Genomic DNA, 21,479 nt, shown 5'->3' with positions numbered 1-21,479 from the left:
AGTAAACTGACCTGTTGAAGGTCTCAGTGGACGTGACGGATCTTACGGTCTGAGAGGTCAGATTCATGCCGTCAACGCTGAAGCTTATGCTCCGGTCTGGACTGCGCAGAGGAAACTGATCTCTAGTCCCCAAGCTTTTGTCTGGACGATGGGACAAAAGCCTGGACTCGGGATCACCAGAGGGGGCCGGTTGAGGAAAAGATCTAGGCATTTCCTCTGCCTTTATCTTCTTCACCTGAAGGATACAAATCAAAAGAAAGATGAAGATAGAGGAACAGAGGGTGAAGCTGTGGTTTTGGTTTGATTACTGACGGAAACACCCTTTGACTGACATAAAGATAGTAATATAAAGCACAATAACAAGTAAAAGGTATGTATAAATAAGCTTAGCTCACACATCTTACCTTGCTAAACGACAAAGGCTGTACACGCCGAAAACCGGTTGAATAAGTGTAAGAGGTAAAAAAACGGACCCGCACAAGAGCCATGTCAAATTCAGATCGATTCATTGTCACTTGATGCTGAACAGCTAATTGACCTTCAAAAGAATAATACCCATGTATTATTGGTAAACAAGCAGACCTTAAACTAAACTAAACCACTTGTATTGGCAGGACCGCAGAAAACAATGGCATCATCATTCTGGGACCGCAGCTGCAAACCGGTGTTTGGCCAGAAGAGATGGACAGATTTTTGAATAACAAACCAATCTCTCACGGCGAAGCAGAAGAGATGACCAAATTTAGCTCACAAAGCAAATGAGATCGTGCAACAAATTCACGTAGCACAAAGACTACAATAGGATTAGATTGATCTTCAACCCACTTAGTCCCGAAGGCACAGGCGGTCCGTAGGAAATGGCTTTGACTATGGTAAAGAGGACACTATCGATCGAGCCCACGTGGGACCCATTTAAGGCACAGTAACTGAGTGAGATCTGGACATCGATATGCTAATGTGTTGATGATGCAAACAGCACCGGAAAATCATTGTTTTATTGAATTCTGCATTAAACGACTGACTGTTTATAGAAGGGTCAGGCACTAAGGTCACACAAAGGCATTGAGTTGTGGTGTGGTCTTTTAAGATAGTACACGTAAATGAAAAGGTCACCCAATTACACTAGCGTTCACAACTTCAACAGGTCAGTGTGCTTCGCATGGACATTAACTGCTCTGTGTGTGTGTGTGTGTGTGTGTGTGTGTGTGTGTGTGTGTGTGTGTGTGTGTGTGTGTGTGTGTGTGTGTGTGTGTGTGTGTGTGTGTGTACGTGTGTCTGTGTGCGTGCACGATTTTTTTATGTTTTTGAAAGAAGTACCAAGGCTGCATTTACTTGATCAAAAATACAATAAAAAGCAATATTGTGAAATATTATTACAATTAAATAACATTCTTCTATTTTATAATATTTTCGTAACGTGATCCTTCAGAAACCTGATTTGCTGCTCAAGAAACATTTCTTATTATCAATTTTTAGGTTTCAAAAAGTTCAAATGAACAGGATTTATTTGGAAAAATAAACCTGTAATATTATAAATGTTTTTACTGTCACTTTAGACCAATTTAATGTGTCCTTGCTGAATGAAAGTTTAAAAAAAAACTAAATTAGAATATTATATATATATATATATATATATATATATATATATATATATATATATATATATATATATATATATATATATATATATATATATAAAAAAACTAAATATTAGTATATATATATATATAAAAACTAAATTAGAATATATATATATATATATATATATATATATATATATATATATATATATTCTAATTTAGTTTTTTTTAAACTTTCATCCATATATAACTTTCATATATATATATATATATATATATATATATATATATATATATATATATATATATATGTTTTATTGAAAAGGGTGATCATATTCTTTAAAAACTTACTTTTTGTGTTACACAGAAGACAGAAAGTCTTACGTTTTTTGAACGGAATAATGATTTTCATTATTTTCAGGGAACTATTTCTTTAAGGTACACAAAATAAATGTTTCTCTGCTCTTTGCAGAGTCTTGCAGTGATTCTTACCTTCTTTTTTCTTGGCGTAGGTATAGGGTTGTCTGGACTTGACTCACTTTCTCTTGACGGGCCTGTATTGTCAGCTGAAGTGCATGGGGTGACCTAACGAAAAGACCAAGTGATCAGTCACCAATCTTTAATTTATAATTTATAAATTATATTAAACAATAAACTGTAAACCTTGATTTTGTAAAAAATGTTCTCTGTCCTCATCTCTCACTGGTAGGAAGTCTTCCAATAACAAACTGACTAGTTACATTTCAACTTATAGACTTATGACAGGTGATGATAATCAATCACCTTGACTGAACAGTAAACAAAACACTCAAACAAATTATGCAACCATAAATATAGATGGTAGCTACAACAGTGGGCTGTCAAATTAAAACTCTAATAATTTCCATTATTCATTGAATTGAAAATAAAAATCCATATTTGAATGCGAAAACGGTGCATTTGAATTTTAAGTGTGCGTCAGGCAGCTTTTATCAGTGGCGCAAGAGAAGCGACGATGATATAAGAGTCGTTGTCGCGTCTGAATGGTTTTGTTAGCGTATCATTTGAACCCACTTGATGCGACGCTGCTGCGTTGTTCATTCAAAACACAGCAGAAATAGAGAAGCTCAATGCGGAGAAGATCTTGAGTTACGTCAAAAGCACAACCAAGCCGTTCACACAGAAAGCATTTTCTGCGCTGCTTTTCCGTTGTTTTCTATGTAAACATGCGCTAGACGGACATCTTTGACCGTTGAACTCACGTCTCGCACAAGAGAGCCGCATGTTTAGAAAGCCATGTAAAGTTAAAAGAAGTTAAACTTAAAAAAACATGTGTCGAGACTGGGTTTTTTTTCCATTCAACTGCATCTCATGTTTTTAAACGCAAAAAGTACTCTGTGATCGGCACTTTGTATTAAACTATGCTTAAATACATGATGCTTTTGTTCATCATTGTTTATGAAATAATATTAGATTTATAAACGTTAGTTTAAAAGATATGCACTTTTTTTCCAGACAGTCATGTTATTTCATTGCTTTGAATAAACTTGATGCAGTGCATTCATATGTTTTGCCTAAAGGGGGTCGCACACCGGACGCGCAGCTCAGCGTCGCGCCGCGCAGCGCCACGTCTTTTAAATTCGAACACATCATTCTCTATGAGAGTACACACACCGGCGGCGCCTTTCGGCGTCTGTCCGCGGCGCCCAGCAACGGCTCAGGACCGTGTTCAAAATCCTGCCGCGCCACAGAGCGCCATTTACATAGTTTTATATTAAATTTACATTTATGTGTCTCAAATCGTAGTTAATGTATATACGGACTTCACCCCGTGCTGTAATATACATTTAGTTTTATATTTATTTACAGAAATCAGAAAATTGCTGATGCTAACGGATTTTCAGGTGAGAGTTGTCCTAGACGTGGCGCAGCGCTGCGCTGAGCTGCGCGTCCGGTGTGCGACCCGCTTAACCCTCAGAAGACAAGCCAAAAGCTTTTTTCCCCTAACTGAAATTATGCCTTTCAAATATTAGTAATATTTAGGTAAAAAATTCTAATTTAGTTTTTCAGCCCCACATTATCTGTGCACTCAAATATGCTGTAAATTTAGATTCTAGATACCCAAGGCCATCCCAATACAAAGTTCAAGCAAAGGACAAATAAAGTCTCTGTGACCTTTGACCCTTGTTTAGTGAAATTTAATGATAAACAAACCATTTCCTTCATGTTTCTGTGACTGTGTGTCAGTTTCTAATCAGAACAACAGAAAAATCAAATCACAAAACATAATGACAAGTGCAATGAAAATCTCCAAAACAAGGAAATGTTCACGTTTTGAGAGATAAGTTCTAAGTCATAATGCTATAAAATAAGTCAATAAATAAAAGAAATGTGCATCTCCTTCATCCACTTAGCACTTGGTAAACAAACTCGTAAAACTATCACTTGAAAATAATCAGTCAAGAAATATCTGGCGTATAAAGTTCTGTTTGTTTATGCTGGTTTTCCCAAAACAAAATGAGGTAATCCGAGCAAGCCAGTCGGTCTAGTGCTACGTGTTAAGCTGAATGATTTCATTGACCCCTTATGTAAATGGAAACGTCTCCGCTGTAGGAAGTGGTCTTATTTTTCATGAAAGTCACATCATGTATTTTTTTCCATCAGCAATTCTGAGTCTGTTTACAACATCATTTTGCCGATTACACGGTTCTCCCACGGGCCTTATCTGGTCAAACTCGGTTTGATCAGCACCACATGTCTATGTAAACAGAGGACTTTCAATAGCTTTGGATTTCAAAGATAACACAAAAACACAGCATAAGCCGGAACGTGTTAAGACCTTCCTCGGCTGAGATATTTCAGGAAGGTGGAAGATGGCGAAATATTTCAGATTTACGAACGCAAAGACTCTTCCTGCCAGGAAGCCGCAATGAGTATCTGAAGATCTCCTGGTCTACAGAAGAAAGTTTGATAATAAAAACATGAAGGGCAAAGAAAATTCCCTTAAGTAAATACAAGCAGCACTTAATTCTTCCGTGGAAGTAATTGTATATTATTTTATTGATGTGTAACTTGTGAATGGAGGTTGTAACTTACTACAGTTCTAGAAGTAGAAAGTTTTATATATCATATGAAGTAGCTTAACAATCAGATTTTGTGTAAAATTTTACAAATTAATAGCTAGCAAACTCAAATGAATCACACTTTATATATAAATAAACACAAGTGTATATTTGAAGTCTCTAAAACAGATATTGATACCTAAATAAAAAAAATTGTGCTGTACAATCGCGATTAATCGCATCCAAAATAAAAGTTTGTGTTTACATAATATGTGTGTGTGTGTGTGTACTGTGTAGAATTATTTTGTATATATAAATACACACACATGCATGTATACATTTAATAAATATTTGCATGTATATACTGTATATATATTTATACATATATATAAATATAAATATTTAGTATGTAAATAAATTTTTAAAAATCGTAAATATATACATGCACATATTACGTAAACACAAACTTTTATTTTGGATGCGATTAATCGTTGCACATCACTAAAAGAAATATATATATATAATGTATAGCTAATATTGGTGACTCTTACCTTCTTTTTTCTTGGTGTCGGAATAGGGTTGTCTGAACTTGATTCCTTTTCTCTTGAAGAATCTGTTATTTCAACTGGAGTGCATTGAGTGACCTGACAAAAAGACAGTGATTTCTCAAAATGATGTCAACATAGAGCAGGGGTGTCCAATCCTGCTCCTGGAGGGCCACTGTCCCGCTCCTACCCCAGTTAAACACACCTGAACCAGCTAATCAAGGTCTTACCAGAAGCTTCCAGCCAGGTGTGTTGAGATTGGAGCTAAACTCTGACCGACAGTGGCCCTCCAGGAGATATAATCTATTACATCACACCTGAAAAAGTTAACCCTGGGTCATTTTGCTTCACATTTCACACTGCTCATAATTTACCCGGGGTTGACAATTAATCCTGGGTATTCATAAGCTGACGTTTCACACTGTACATTACTAAACCCTGGGTTAACGTTCTTATTTGTTGTCTCAGTATCATTGTTTGGATGGATGCAGCACGCAACCTTTTTATGTAAAAGCTCTAGCATTGCGCATCCTCGTATTGCCGACTGTACTATCGAGTTAATCCTGAATGGACATTTCAGACTATAAAGGTAAGAATGAAACGGTGTCTTTATCACTCAAATTGTCGTGTTTTCAGTCAGCATTTGACATTTTTCACAGTGTGAAAAGCCATTAAAGTTAATAAAAACACAGGCATTTCAAAATCAGTAAAACTGTATAAATACGAGGCAGTTTAAGAACTACATTATCGCTCAAAAGTTTGGGGTCCGTAAGATTTTTATTTTATTTTTGGAAGAAATTAATACTTTTATTCTGCAAGGATGCATTCAATTGATTAAAAGTGAAAAAATTATATTTCAAATAAATGCTGTTTTTTTTTTTACTTTCTATTCAAATAATCCTGAAAAAAAAAAAATCTCAGTTTTCACAAAAATATTAAGCAGCACAACTTTTTTCAAAATTGATAAGAAATGTTTAATGAGCAGCAAATCAGAATCTTAGAATGATTTCTGAAGGATCATGGGAAAGACTGCTGTGAAAATTCAGTTTTGATCACAGGGTTAAATTACATACAATATGAGATAAACTTTTTTTTAATTTGTAATAAAAATAATAATTCACAAATTACACTTTTTACTGTATTTTTTATCAAATAAATGCAGCCTTGGTGAGCAAAAGAGATTTTTAAATGATAGTGTACTAAAAGCCAGAGGGCAAGTAGTTTTTGTTTTTACAAGTACCACCTCAATATAAGCTTTTTCAATATACAGAAATAATATTATTGTTTTCAAAACATCATGCCAGTCATTTAAGAAGGTCACGGTTCACACTGCGTCATAGAGCGAGCGCACACAAACATGAGATCCAGCCCGTCTCCAGCAGACACACAAACACTACACAGTGCGTTTCTGAGCACGTACGCACGACTGCAGTCATACGCAACAGACATAATTCAATTGAGAGGGAAATTAAATTCACAGAAAACAGAACTCTCATTCTGTGTCCAGATGAACTCAATTACAAGATGCCTGTTTTGCAGTTTTATCAAGAGAGCAAATACACATCTGACTGAATGACTTTATATATTTATTGATTTAGGGTTTAAGATGTGAACTTGGCACAAGCTACTGTAGAGCTATTCCTCATCTTTCATTCAGTGTTGTTCCTCGGGGCATAAGCAAACATCCTGTAGTCCACAAAAACACCTTGTGTGTTATACTCAGGGGTGTAACTTTAACACCAATCGGAAAGACAAATACATGTAACGTCGGGGCCTTTAACGGGAATAAAGGTCACAAGAATTTGATCCAAAGTCAACATGATATGAATATCAAGAGTTTTAGTATCCCGGACGAGCCCCCGATTTTATGTCCCATCCCCTTCTATGGTAATCATCTTGATGTGCTGTTAAAGAAAAAGTAACTCAAATGACTGCATTACTGGTCTTAAAAAAATAGCCTTTGACTGACTTAAGATCTGCATCATTTGGATTAAACTGAAAGCTGAGTCTTGTGATTGTACCTTTCACCTCAGGGTGAGTAGTGTTATTGGATTGCTGGTGTTTCTGAGTTGCTACGTCACTGGATTTTAACAGGGTTTGACACTATAAGTGCATATGACTATGGAAACATACCCACACTGACTCAGGTTGCATATACAGGCATACACTCTCTGTGAATACACACACATACTATCAGCCGTACCTTCATCTTCTTGACACGTGGAGTGTGTGCCTTCGGAGCAGGACTGCAAGGTGGCATGTCTGTGTTTTCGGTGTTTGTGTTGGCCTCCTGGGAACAAAACAACACACAGGGATTCACATGAGTCCACATGTACACACTGAGCACAGCGATGAAGCATCAGTGCACATGACAGCTCTGCACTACAGAAGAAATTGCTTTCATGTGACAATTGAAACTGAAGTGCAAATGCAGAAAAGCAAACATTGTTGATGATGGCCTAAGAGAGATAAGATGATGTCTACGAAGGCAAAATTTCTAACTTTCTAATGTAAGTACTACAATTACTAAAACTGAAATAAAATTATACAGACAAAAAAAAAGGACTAAAACACAACAAAACGCAACATTTCTAACTTTCGTTTGAAGTTGAAGTACTACAAGTACTAAAACTGAAACTGATATTAATTATACAGACAAAAAAACAATAAAAATGACAAAAAAACAACAAATTTACTAAAACAACTAAAATTGAAATTCAAAAGAAAAATATAAAAAAATATTAAGACAGTATATTTATGATATGACAATAACACTAATTTCGACCCCAATTTTAGTTTGTTTGAATTTACTAATAATATTAAAGAGTATTCTGTTCCCTTGCACTGCACATTTATAATTATTACTCTTAAAAAAAATTCTAACACATATTAGATGATTGCCAACCAAAGGCAAGTGAAGTGTCAGTTTACTGGGAGTTAATGCGTTATGTCAACACTCACTTTGACCATGAGGATGTTTGAAGGTTCCTCTTCAATCTCTCTTCTCTCCACCACAGACTCAAAGATGGCGCTGTACTTCTGGATCAGCTTGGCCATAATGCTATTACAGATATTCTGTTCCCGTATACCATCAAAACCAGGTGATACACTGCAGAATAAAAAGCACATACACAAACATGCTGTGAAAACTACAGTGCATGTGTGAATAAATGCTGCCAAATTAAATGAACCAGGAACAACATTATCCCTTTTTCCCTTGTCAGAAATAAATCAGAAATAATGAATATAGCAGTCAATCAAGCAATGTAAATTCTACAATTATATATACAGTAATGTGTTGCATTTTTGCTTGATTTTAATATAAATAAATAAATAAATAAATAAATATATATATATATATATATATATATATATATATATATATATATATATATATATATATATATATATATATATATATATATATATATATATATATATATATATACACATACATATATATACACACACACACATATATATATATACACACATATACATATATATGTATACACATATACACACACAAACACATATATATATATATATATAAAGCAATATAAATTATTAAATATATATATATATATATATAAAGAAATATAAATTATTATATTAAAATCAGTCAAATTCAAATTATTGTTATTTAGGTAAAAAACCTAAAAACTTCAGAGCAAAAATTAAGATTAAAAGTAGATTTGTATAAGATTAAGAGTAGATTAAAATAAATAAATAAATAATATTATTCCCCTCAGTGTGTGGAGTCAGTCACATTGAGATACTATCCCATGACAGGGAATCATAAATCAAGTAAATGCTGCTTGTGTCTGGGGTCGCCGAGTGCTCGACTGACAGCTGTATTTGTGGTTTAATAATTCCTGACAAAAAGAACATGTTGTACACGGGTACACGCAGGAGAGGTATGTGGCTATAACAGGCAACAGTTTTGTCACTTCCACCTCACTGAGCCATGGTTATACCCATCACATATCCACAAACGCTGAGGTGTCAGACACACATGCTGTGGTGACAGGGATTCCCTGAAACTGAGTGGCTGATATATTATTAGGGGTTGCGCTCATATTGCACTGGTTAGTCACTATACTGTAACAGGTACCATATAAAACCATATTTAATCAATTATTTCATTTAATTTCTTTAAAATCACATTACTTTATGTTTAGCTTACTTAAGAAAAACTACATTGAAAATATTGAACAGTGTTTGCTTGAAACTGAATATCTGTATGCTTTGCGTTGTAGGGGCAGATGGGAACTCAAATAATCTTGGGCTGTTATTTGTCAGAGCAATTCACTTGTGAATAATCAGCCTAAATGTTTCTGTGGCTGAAAATAACAACCAAAGAATTTATGACCATAGAAAGTATGTAAGTGCTATTTGTGTTAGCGCTGACATTGAATAAAGAATTCCACCTGGACTTTGGCCCCCTCTGTTGGAGTCGAAAGCCAGGATATAGCTAGACATAAGATTTGCATAACACGTGCTTTATTACTGATACAATGATAATTACATCAAGATTTTAGGTTAAAATTTATAGGAATGTTCCCATCACATTAGGAAAAAAATAATCATGGTTTGGTAAATCACAATTATGGCATGAAACGTTGAAATTATGTGATGGTCATGTAACGCAAGTCATAATTATGACATATATAATTAGGACATATATGGTAAAAAATTGGTAAAAAAAAAAAAAAAAAGTGTTTTGGAGAAACCCATTTATTTCATAATGTGATTCCTCCCCCCCACCCCCACACTTTCAATTATTTTACTTCAATGAAAAGTTAGATGTTTTGCACATTTTTTGAATGAAAAGATCAAAAGGATAAATAATGCAGATTTATTTTTTACAGCCATTTTTTTATCATATTTACCAGGGGTGCCATTAATTCTGACCACAACTGTATATATATACAAGTTTTTCATATATTTTTAGATTGCAATACTTTGGCATTAAATCTCCAAAATAATGTAGAAACAACATAAAGACTATAGGCCTATATTTAAAATATTTGTTTAATGGCATCTTTTTAGTAAGCACTAATGAATGAACGCCTGTATCAATGATCCTGATGTCTCTATTACATGGATTACTTTCTCTCAATTTTCGACATTAATTATAGCCATTCAACATCACAGTATAATTGAAAGCTATCATTTTTAACATATAATAGGCTTAAACAAAATAACGACTTTTAATTTAAGTGAACTTAAAACAATATTCACATAAACCTGTCAGGGCTCAACACTAAGAGTTGTTTTTTCTACTGGCCCAGTCAGACCGGTTTAGATTTTTACCTGCTCAGCAAAAAAAGTTGTTTTCATTGTTTTTGACCCATGTAACAATATAAACAAAACTTTAAGATTTTCAGGTAGGATTAACAGGTAAATATAGAGTTCTTGAATAATTTCTGTATCTGTGCAGTCTTCACTGCATAAGTTATAAATTGAATATAGATTAATCCTTATTCAGTTATTCAGTCAAGAGCAGTGAGTGATGTCTTTTTCTTTTGTTCTTTGATTATCCTTAATGACAGCGGGTTTATTAGGCCGCTGTCACTTTAAGACCTGACGATCATGACGCGGATCTGACACACGTCCTATTTTCTCACAACTCTTTACATTCATTTAAGACTTACAAGGTCTTGTTTCATGCTTACGAGGATACTCGCCAATAACGGGCTTTTCAACATAATTTTGTGTGTTTTTGTCCATTCACGCACGAGAGATAACTCAATGCGGCACTGGCGCACTGTTAGAAGCGGCTTTCTTTGCGTGTTTTGGGTGTTTGTTCACAGAGAGCCGCTTGACAGACAGCATGCCAGTGTCTAATCGTGCTTGAATAGTTTAATAGCACTTGAATGAATGTTAGTGTCATCATATAATGAAACATTAGCCAAAGGATGCAAGGAAAAAATGGATGCTATGCTAATTGCATTAAATATTTTTATTGCATGCGTTAACACATTCATTTTGACAGCCCTAATATATATATGTGAGCAAAATCATTCATCACAGCAGAGCATTTAAACTATGCACTGGTATGTGGGGTTGGTCAAGGTTTGTGTGAAGTGTAAGTGCTGATCACTCCACAATACAGCCAATGAGAAGCAAGACTGAGAACATGACACCCATATTACATAACATGCAGCTATTGACATTGGGCAGTCGAGACATGATTCACATAGCTTGCGGATACATGCACAAAGAGCTAAAATTATTCTGATTATCTCAGGGAAAAGCATTTACAGCTTTCAGAAATTAACCTGTGCTACAAAACTAAATTGCAGTAAAAGTGAACTTAAATGTAAAGTTAAAAATTTGACATGATCAGTTGATATAATTGATGAAAGTGAAACATATTTCACTGGTCTGCTTGTGTTGCACTGTGTGACTGTGACTTACTGGAAGACGTTGGGCCCAAACACTGTGGCCAGGTTGGTCGCGGTCATGCGGTTATGAGCGTGTTCCTGTTCCACCTGGGACAGGAAGTGACATAGGTAATGCAGAAGACTGTAGTGGATATCTGGCAGCTGATGTAGGAGCTCACAAAGGTCCTTATAGAAGTAATCCTCATCCGATTCTGACAGAACAACACAAATATAATGAAGGGTTTAATATTTTAAAAAGGAAGATATTAATATAATTCAGAACTGATGTGTCCAGTAAAGCTAAAATCTGAATCTTCTGAGCATATATTGTAAATAATAATATTGCAAATGTAATACATGTTTTATTTTAGCTGATTTTCAAATAGAAACAGAGCTCCGGAACAGTGGTCGGGAAAAAGCTGGAAAACAGGAAGTGGCGACAAGTATTATTTGTGGTGCTTTTAAGGTGAATTGTAAATGTGGAAGTGAAAAAGCTGACTCAAAACTGCTCTGTAAGAAGTAGGGGAAGGGTGACAGGAAGAGAAAGGACCACGTCATGCTAAAGGAGACAATTGGACAAAATTGCTGAAGTGTGACTGCTTCATAAGCACTAAACAGAACCTCACTATGAGCATAGGGCACTATTTGAGGGAACAGCCATTTGTAGTGGTGTCCGAAACCATAGTGGGTGTTATCGTGTGCACTCATTCAATCCCACAATGCACCGCAATAACGAGTGTGATGATGGCGCCCGCAGCTGAATCATTCATCCATCCATCAATCTTCAAAAAACGCTGGTCCAATGTGGGTACAGCGTAATATCATACAGGCATAAACAATTCCTTTTTACTTGGCTATTAAAGTGTTTAATTCAAGTTTACACATGCTAGTTTCCATGACAGAGTGCAGGATGAATCTTTTAATTTTTCATTTACTGGAGCTGCCAGTTTGCTAAGTTTCAAATAATTATTAAACGTTAAGCAGAAACTATGCAAAAGCAGCAGCCCTCCGGCACTCAGTGTCCGAATTCACTCACTCGCTTTCATTCACTCCTTCAAGTGGACTGTATTAGTTGAGTAATGTAGGCAATAGTGAATGAGGGTATGGGGGTGATTTAGAACAAGGGGCAAAAGGTAAGCTGCAATTCTTTTAGCAATAATTTTAGCAATAATTTTAGCAATAATTTTAGCAATAATTTAATATTTCATTTGCACAAATATCTCAATATATTAAAAGCTGTTAAAATGTTAGATTTTGGGGGGTAAAATATAAACAAATTGAAAAAAAATGTTAATAAATGAATATTAATAACAAATGATTAATTTTTTTATGTTCTCGGTTTGAAATCAAATCCAAGATTTCATGTGTGTAACTCTACTGTCTCTGCGTGAATACATAACATTTCCAAAACAAATATGTCTTTATTAATCCTTGTTTTCTGGCACCCAAAATGCACCATCTGCGCAGGATATATAGCGTCTCACACACATGCCACAAAAAGAGGAAGATTGGGACACCAACAGAGAGGGAGAGAGAAAAAAACTGCAGCAAAAGTCTGTCAAAAATACAGTTCACATAATTCCTTCAGGAATTTTTTTTTTTTTTTTTGCCATCTTTAATATGAAATTGAGGCGTTTACAGTATCAGTGCACTGCTGATCTCTGACACAAGACCACATTACTTAAGCAAAGTCTCCTCTCTGTATGTCGTAGAGGTCGGTGAAGGATGAGACAGTTGCAAATTCAAAAAAATATGTTTTATGATTTTAATGGATCCACTGGATGTGAGCCAGTAAAACAATGCTGTTTACTAAAGCTCTGTCTAATCTTTTACACCAGTCAGAAGCCAAAATCCCTCCTAGAGCTCTTCAAACAGTGTGAAAAGACATAAAGCCGAGATTTAGAGCACTTACCATTATACAGTTTAGATTAAACTTCTACTACAGAAGAAAACCTTAGACCGCTCTGCTCAGTCACGGGCCTGAAGATGACTCAAGCATAACCTTCACCCAAATCATTTCAGTCGATAAACAGCTAACGGTTATGACTGGCACTAAACCGCTGACCTACTTTGCTATTATGAATTAAATAAATGTTATATATGTAAATAATATTGTATAACATATAAACATATCAAAAACTTACACATGGGATGAGGATGTACAATGGTGAGAATTTAATTATTTCCTAATGTGTGGGGTTTAATATGAAGCCCCGGCCTAAGGGGACATGGTCAAATACTTTGATATGCATTTAAAAAAATATGGAATGGGAGGGTAAATTATGTTTTAATCCTTTTGCATTCATCCACTAAAGTAATGCGTTAGATTGATCGATTAATGTATTGCTTATCCTCCCAACTCATGTTATTTCCACTTAGTGCTGTCAAATCGATTAATTGCGATTAATCGGGATTAATCACATCTAACATAAAAGTTGAATGTATATATATACACAGAATATACAGTGTACCGGTATATATTTACAAGCTTTTATGTTAGATGCGATTAATCGATTTGACAGCACTATTTCCAACGTTTTGAGAACACAAAAGTTCTGCGAGCGAAACCAAAATCATTGAAATATAATTTTCCTCCTACATTTGTTTAAATAATAGATTATTGAATTAGCAACGCCGTTTCAGTTTTTCCTACGTTTAATTCATCGTGTTACTAGCCATTTCTTTGAAATTGTTTGCCAGCAATTTTTGAGTGAAAGTTGTTTCTACACTGTTTTTTTTTTTTTCTTTCTACAACCTACAATATTGCACTATACCACACCACCCATGAAGGCTACAGGTGACTCACCCTGGTGCAGCTGAATGAGAGGATTGTGGATGGAGGGATGGATGAGGCCTTCAGGTAGATCCCTCAAAAACTGTTTCAGTAAACTGGCGACAGCAAAAGTGTCTGCTTCCTGATGAAGATCCACCTCTTCTCCACCATCAAACCTCTGCCGCAGGTTATCCACTGTCCGAACGCTGCCGTTCACTCTGAACAGACCCTCCTGACGAAGACCTGACAGATTGTGGCATCATAAGAGAGACGCAAAGTTATGTTTAGTTAAAACTTACATTTTAGGGTTTCAACAGCAAGTAATAAACAAAAGTGTGCCACTCTTAGCTCAAATGCAGAGCTAATATTGATAAATACGGGAAGAGTTGGAGTTCAAGTTCAAGTAAAACACTTGTTCAAATGTAGTCACAGTAACACACCGTATTCTCAAAGACAAAGTGCAGTGATTAGTTGATCTGAAAGGGCACAGCACCACCAGGTGGAGAACAAGCACAACTGCAACTCTAGGCTTCAGGTTTATAACCAGTTTGATTGTTTGTACAGTATGACGCAAATATAATACTAACGAATTCTAATCTTTTAGTAATGAAAATGTATTTGGTTAATGGATAAAATTCTAATTCAAGCAATGGAGTGTTAATAAGAAGCGAGAAAATATTTAGATTCATTGGTCTGGCACTAGTTTATGTTGCCCACTCAGTTACCCATTTGAGTTTAATTGAATAACAAGATACATTTTTATCATACATATTTGAACAGTGTTATTAAATATAACAGTATTGTTCTCTATTTAAACCTTGCAGTTTTGTCATGTTTTTGATATGTCATAAATCATACTTGCATTTGCATCATATACATTTGTTTGTAACTTTAAAAATGTGCTCGTTAACTTTTGTTTTCAAATAAATAATACAAAAGGCACTCTGAAATATCACGAAAATATTATTTATAATAATAAATGTTATTCGTTTTCCAAAAGTGATTTTATAATAGGTTAAAAAAACAGATGTTGTTACTTTGAATGTCATTGCTTTTTCATTTGGGTTGACCTTGATCCGGTACCCAATTACCTCATTGTCACAGCGGTCTTGTTGGCTAAAGGATTGGAGCTGTTCACTTAAGCAGTAAAAGCTGTGACTTTATGTTCTTAGACAACATGTGAAGTACTGGCAGGAAGAAAAAATAGACTCCTTGCCAGTTCACATTCACTGCAGCCAATATGGGCAAAAGTGCACTAATTATACCCACACAGTATTCGTGAAAAAAAAAAAAAATAGCACAAAAATATTTTTAAAGGAACACGCCGACTTTTGGGGACTTTAGCTTTTTCACCGTATCCCCCAGAGTTATTTAAGTCCATACATACCCTGGGAACTATATTCTCAGAAGGCGAAGCACTGCTACTTGGGCGGAGTGATTTGCTCGCAGCACCTAAGAAGCCCCGTGGTGAGGAACAGAGAGTTCGCTCAGAGCTGGAGTAAATCACTAGCATTGCTTCGCCTTCTGAGAATATAGTTCCCAGTAACGGTTAGAAGATGGCTGTGTCTCATGTGACCTTGTTATTTGTACACGCTGTGACTATACAAATCACAACATGTAAATAGGAAAATGTTGGTGTTATTTTGTCACTTATTGGGAGCAGTATGCTAGCTGGAGCCGTTTACCTCCAGTCTTTGTGCTAGGCTAGCGGTGGGTGCGTCAGACAGAGTTACGGCACGCACGGAGATGAAAAGGGTATGTATGGACTTATCTAAGTCTGGGGGATACGGTGAATAAGCTAAAGTCCCAAAAAGCCAAGCCAATGTTGAATCTGGTTTTATTACGAGTTCTGTTGCGTTCGCTTTTTGCCAGCAGACTCCTCTATTTGGCGTTTTTTAACGGCTGATTCCCCGGAGGTAGATTTAGCTGTTCTATCTCAACCTTTCCAGCTGGTGACAAATAACTAACCAACCAGAGCATTTTTTCTCTATTTACTGCAAGTGACATATGTAGGCTACGCAATTTCCCGCGAAAACAATCCCGTCAAGACTAAAATGTAAACATAATAGGCTTACCATAGTGAATAAAGGTTAGACAAAAGCACGTTGTAGAAGAAGGATTGATGATGTATTTACTCATTATTTTGTTAATTTTGAGCAAAAAAAAAGTAATATAGTGCACCTTTAAAAGATGTCTCACACTTTGAACTTTATCTAAATTATTTTAAATAACATTTCCTAATTAAAAAAAAAAAAAAAAACGTAGCCTACACATTTGCTATGACCTCAAATCAATTGAGACACATTGACTATGTAAAATATGTGTAGCCTACCTTTAAAAAAATGCATGCCACCACAGTATAAGGCAATTGATATTATAAAACAAAAACAAAAGTCTTGGAAAATACCCTTTGTTGGCCTAAAAAGACATCTAAATTAACCTTTGATCATGTAATATGAATTGATGATTAAAAATATATATTTTATGTTAACAACCCATTTTATATAGCAAGAGAAAAACAGGTCTAAACATACTGTTTTTTTTTTTTTTAAACTTGTGTCTTAAAAACTGTGTATATAATATAATAAATCTTAATATAATATATAATGCAATGCTTGGAATCATTCCCATTAAATTTAAGAGGGCAAAATAAAGTATTCTGCTATTTGTTACTTTAGAACCCGCTGCACCTCTGAAAACTATTATAATGTATATATAAATTGCCAAGTAACGCTTAGGCCTATATCAGACACCTGATTATTTCTTTGTAAGAATGCAGGCTATGACATGTTATTAGTTGCTTAAAGCATTACAATTGCTCACCAAATAAAAACTCAGGTTACTTTTAATTCTTTATCATTGTCCCCAGATCAGATTTCTTTAGACCAACACCTTAGAAAACCATGACACTTACCATGCTTTTCCAGATACTCCACCATACACCGGACCACCACAGGAACTCCGTCCTTGACAAGTCCCAGTTCGCTCAACTTCACCAGGGACACGCCGAAGATCTTCTTTCCCCCAGCGCCGGTGGCCAGAGAGGGTTTAAGCATGGGCAACTGCACCATCCTCTTTACATCCTCCTTAATATGAACCGCTGCCTTGTTGTGCTTTGAAAAGCAGAAGAGAGAGGAGCAGTCAACCACATCCACCGTTCTGACTGTCTGCATCATTAAGACCCCCTATAGTCCATATATCAGCCTTTATACCCGAGACTTCCCGCTGCCAGTGTAGCTGGATCTGTCACTGGCAGGAAACAGGAGGAAAGGAGGTCAGTGTGTGTGTGTGTGTGTGTGTGTGTGTGTGTGTGTGTGTCTACGTAAGCAGGGGTTGCCATGCACCTGTTACCAGGTGAGAGGAAACACACAGACTCAAGCTGACAGCTGACAATATATCAAACTCAGCTGTGGCCAGAGAACAGGGGTTGTTATGCTCTAGAGGAGGAACACTTTGAATGTTATACATTCAGGAAGTTTGGTGAGACAATAAAAGGTCAAAATATTTATTAGGTAGGCCTACAGTAATAAACCTGTGTGTGTGTGTGTGTGTGTATATATATATATATATATATAAAATAAATGACACACACACAGATATATACAACACTATTAATCAAAATTGTATAAATAAATATAAAACAAATTTATATATATATATATGGAGAGAGAGAAATTGAAATGTATTTATATGATAAATATTTATATATAGAGAGAGAGAGAGAGAGAATTTTAACTTATTTAAATTATTGATAAATTATATATATATATATATATTAAAATCATACACAGATATATTATTTATAACAAATTACATTAATCAAAATTGTATAAATAAATAAATAAAAATAATATAAATTATTATATTAAATTATAATTATATATAGAGAGAGAGACTTGTTACTTGTTTATTTCTATACTATATAATTTATTTATATTTATCTATATAATTTAGATTTTGTATTTATATTATATGAAATATATTTGTATTATGTGTGTGCGTGCGTGTGTTTATAATTAATATCTATAATATTATAATTAATCTATAATATATATTAATAAACTTAATATCTACTTTCTTAAAAATTTAAAAGGCATTCACATATTTTGATGGTTACCACAACATCTATATTGACAAGTGATATGGTGGCTAATAGCAAGTTATGTACAGTAGCAGAAATTATTGTTACCATGATCTTCAAGGGTTGCTTATATTGCTGTGAAAAAAGCACTCTTAAGCCAAAGACAGGAGACCAGCTAGATCATCTGAAGACCAGCAAACCATTTTAAGTTAAGATATTTTTCAGCAGGGCTATGTGTAAATATAATCTTTCTGCATCAACTTTTAAAATGCAATTATGAAGTATCCAGTTGCATCATGGAAGAGAGTTTACAGACACTGACTTAACAAAAAGCATTCTTTGAGTAACAAACATACAGATACAATGCATCCTGAATGAAAGAGCAACATCATTTATTGTATTCAGAGGTTATCAGCAGTCCTTCAATAAAGGAGAAGGTTGCTGCTCGTTCTGTGCTCTTCAGCCTATCGTGAGCATTTTCTAATTGGGTGTTCTGTACCAAATGTCCTTTTTCAGCAAAGCGTGACCCACGCTCCATTGTGAGCACACGTGTTTATCTTATGCTCAAATGAATAATCAGCTCAAATACCAATTATTTCTGTTTCAACAGTAGAAGGACCTTATACAGTATAAGTGCATGTATCTTTCAGGGGCACAATCAGAGGGGACTACACATATATATATATATAACAGCAAAATAATAATATGGTAAAATATACAGTACAGTATAAAAATCATTGTGTCTATGGAAAGTCGCAATAAAACATGAAAACACAACTTGTGTGTGTGTGTGTGTGTGTATACATGATATTTTTTTTATGTGTGTGTATATATATATATATATTGAACAGTACATATTTAATCTAGTTAGCGTGGAAGCCCTATATCTCAGTATGCTTCCTAAAGTCCCTGAATTTGGCATTAAGAACATAAGCTCGTCTGAGCTACTCATGAGAGACCAACAAGAACAGATGTCCATGAAGTCACCCCTAACCCTCACAACACTTCATACTGTATGTGAAAGGGCCACACATGTGTTAACATACAGTCATGCTATTCACAGTCAATGAGAGAAATAAAAGAAGTCTGTGCTGCAAGTTTCCATTACAGGTTTAGACAATGTCCTTATTACTTAATGACGCCCCCTGCTTTGACTCTTAGGGGAGGCCAATGGATCTTCAAACCCTCCCCCACAGTCTGATAAATACACCTCAGTAAGCCCCTCATATCACATGAGTTACTTCAACATAACATGTCTAACCTTGTCTACGTCTAACTGAATAGTTAAGCTAGCTCAAAAACTAAACTGGTTCAGTATCACAAACTCTGTTAGGTGAGAAGCGAGTCTCAGCGTGTTCATTCATATCTCACACGCATGCGTGCACATATGCTGTGTGTGGTCCTCAGAGCGACTGGTTGTAGCAATGAACGCTAATAACAGCTGCAGAACATCCCTGCTATTATAAGGTAGAAACTAGCATATAGTTTACAACACGGCCAGAACAAAATGTGCAAAACTGTTCCTTCAGAAGTCCAACAGCTTGCCAGCGTGGCAGTACCTTTAAAAAGGACAACTTTGTGCCTTATCTACCCCTAAAGGTACATATGAGCACTTCAGAGTAGTAATATGTACCCTTATAGTCACAACTGTGGACCTTTTAGGTGTAAACAAGGTAAAAAGTTGTACCCAGTTCCCACTAACAAGCTGTTGTACCCCTAAAGGTACACATTTTGGATGTTGTTCTCAATGCATACTGCACCAAAGTAATGCTGATTTATATTTAAAGTTTCACTGAAGTTGACAGAAGATGTTTTCATTTCCAGGAGACATTAGAAGCAGATGGGAAGAAATGACCTCAGTCTAGCGGCTTTCACCCAGTTTAATAAGTCCAGGATCACAGCCAGCACTCATTCACACTGATGTATGCAGAAACTCCTCAATGTGTAAACACAAACACACTCTTTCAAACTGGCTGCCTTATATGGAGTTGACCAGCATGTTTTTTTTGTACTTACACAGATGGTTATTGCTCCAGCCCCCATCTCCCTCTTTTTCCAGGAAGAGCCTGTGGTGAAACAGTATTAATTCCCCAAAATCCTTCTGCTTTCTTACAGTGGCCTCCTTAACATCCCATAACAAAGTCCACAGCTCATAATGTGTTGTTTAGTCCATCTTTGGACAGACTAAATGTATCGAGAAAACTTCAGAGGCTAAGCAGAGGAGTCAGCCTCCCTTTCCTAAAAGCTCAGTGGAGTTTAGTGACTCCTCTCCACACCAGATGAAATCTGAGCCCTGTGCTCCAATTGGCTGGTGTTGTGAGTCACATGACCAGTTGGCCCAAACCTTTGAAAGTCTCTCCACATGGGGCAAATGAACGGAAGCTGCATCAAAGACCAATTCACAACTTTTCTGTGTTGGTATGAGGGGTCTTTGTTGTCTGTTGTACACATTTTAAAGAATAACTTAAATTAACTTAAACTTGTCTTTCTTTGCATGTGTTTATGTTTTGATATTTTAGAATTTTGTCATTCATTTAAGTGAGAAATTCAAGATGGGCAAGTACATTTGTATGCACAGGGTTTTGGGCTGAATAAAAAAAAAAGAGTTTGTGTGCAACAAGTACAAAGAGTGCTATAGTCTTCAAAAGCTTCACTAATGGATGTGTGGGAATTATTTAGAGGCCAAAACATGGTAACTGTATATTTTGTGGATACATTAAAACAAATCTAATATTTGTGTGTCTTCAAGGTCACCACCCTTTGTCTAATGATTCCAGTTTAGAACCTTGTTTATTCTCTCAACCAACTTCATGATGTGCATCCTGGGATGTTTTTAAACTATTCACATGTATGCTGGACACTTGTTGGCTGCTTTTCCTTCACTAACCGGTTTAATTCTCATCCATTTCAAAATTTATTTTTGACTAAAATGCTAATTTCAATCATTTAGGCATATGTGACCCTGGACCACAAAACCAGTCACATGGGTAATTTTTTTTAAATTGAGATAAATGAATAAATAAGCTTTCCATTGATGTATGGTTTGTTAGGATAGAACAATATTTAGTCG

At 35.4% G+C, this 21,479-nt stretch overlaps 1 protein-coding gene across 7 annotated transcripts in view; it reads right to left on the bottom strand.

Annotated features, from left to right (window-relative positions):
• fam13a (family with sequence similarity 13 member A) overlaps nt 1-20,675 on the bottom strand; it is a 49,526-nt gene extending 28,851 nt beyond the window's left edge. For 5 of the 7 annotated variants that reach the window (XM_084103461.1, XM_084103465.1, XM_084103462.1 and 2 more), the window contains exons 1-9: nt 20,426-20,675; nt 17,243-17,577; nt 14,362-14,571; nt 11,590-11,767; nt 8,128-8,275; nt 7,370-7,456; nt 5,173-5,265; nt 2,073-2,165; nt 12-235 (exon numbers count right to left, since the gene is read on the bottom strand). In XM_084103461.1, the coding sequence (XP_083959587.1) occupies nt 12-235; nt 2,073-2,165; nt 5,173-5,265; nt 7,370-7,456; nt 8,128-8,275; nt 11,590-11,767; nt 14,362-14,571; nt 17,243-17,504 (1,295 nt within the window). In that variant the 5' untranslated portion in view covers nt 17,505-17,577; nt 20,426-20,675. The remainder of the gene's footprint in view (nt 1-11; nt 236-2,072; nt 2,166-5,172; nt 5,266-7,369; nt 7,457-8,127; nt 8,276-11,589; nt 11,768-14,361; nt 14,572-17,242; nt 17,578-20,425) is intronic. The other 2 variants (XM_084103463.1, XM_084103467.1) reach the window with 1 other exon arrangement.
• Between the last annotated feature and the right edge of the window lie 804 nt (nt 20,676-21,479).

Source organism: Abramis brama (genome assembly GCF_963993115.1).
Source record: "Abramis brama genome assembly, chromosome: 2".
NCBI classification, from domain to species: domain Eukaryota; kingdom Metazoa; phylum Chordata; class Actinopteri; order Cypriniformes; family Leuciscidae; genus Abramis; species Abramis brama.
This window is presented reverse-complemented; position numbering and strand designations above follow the sequence as displayed.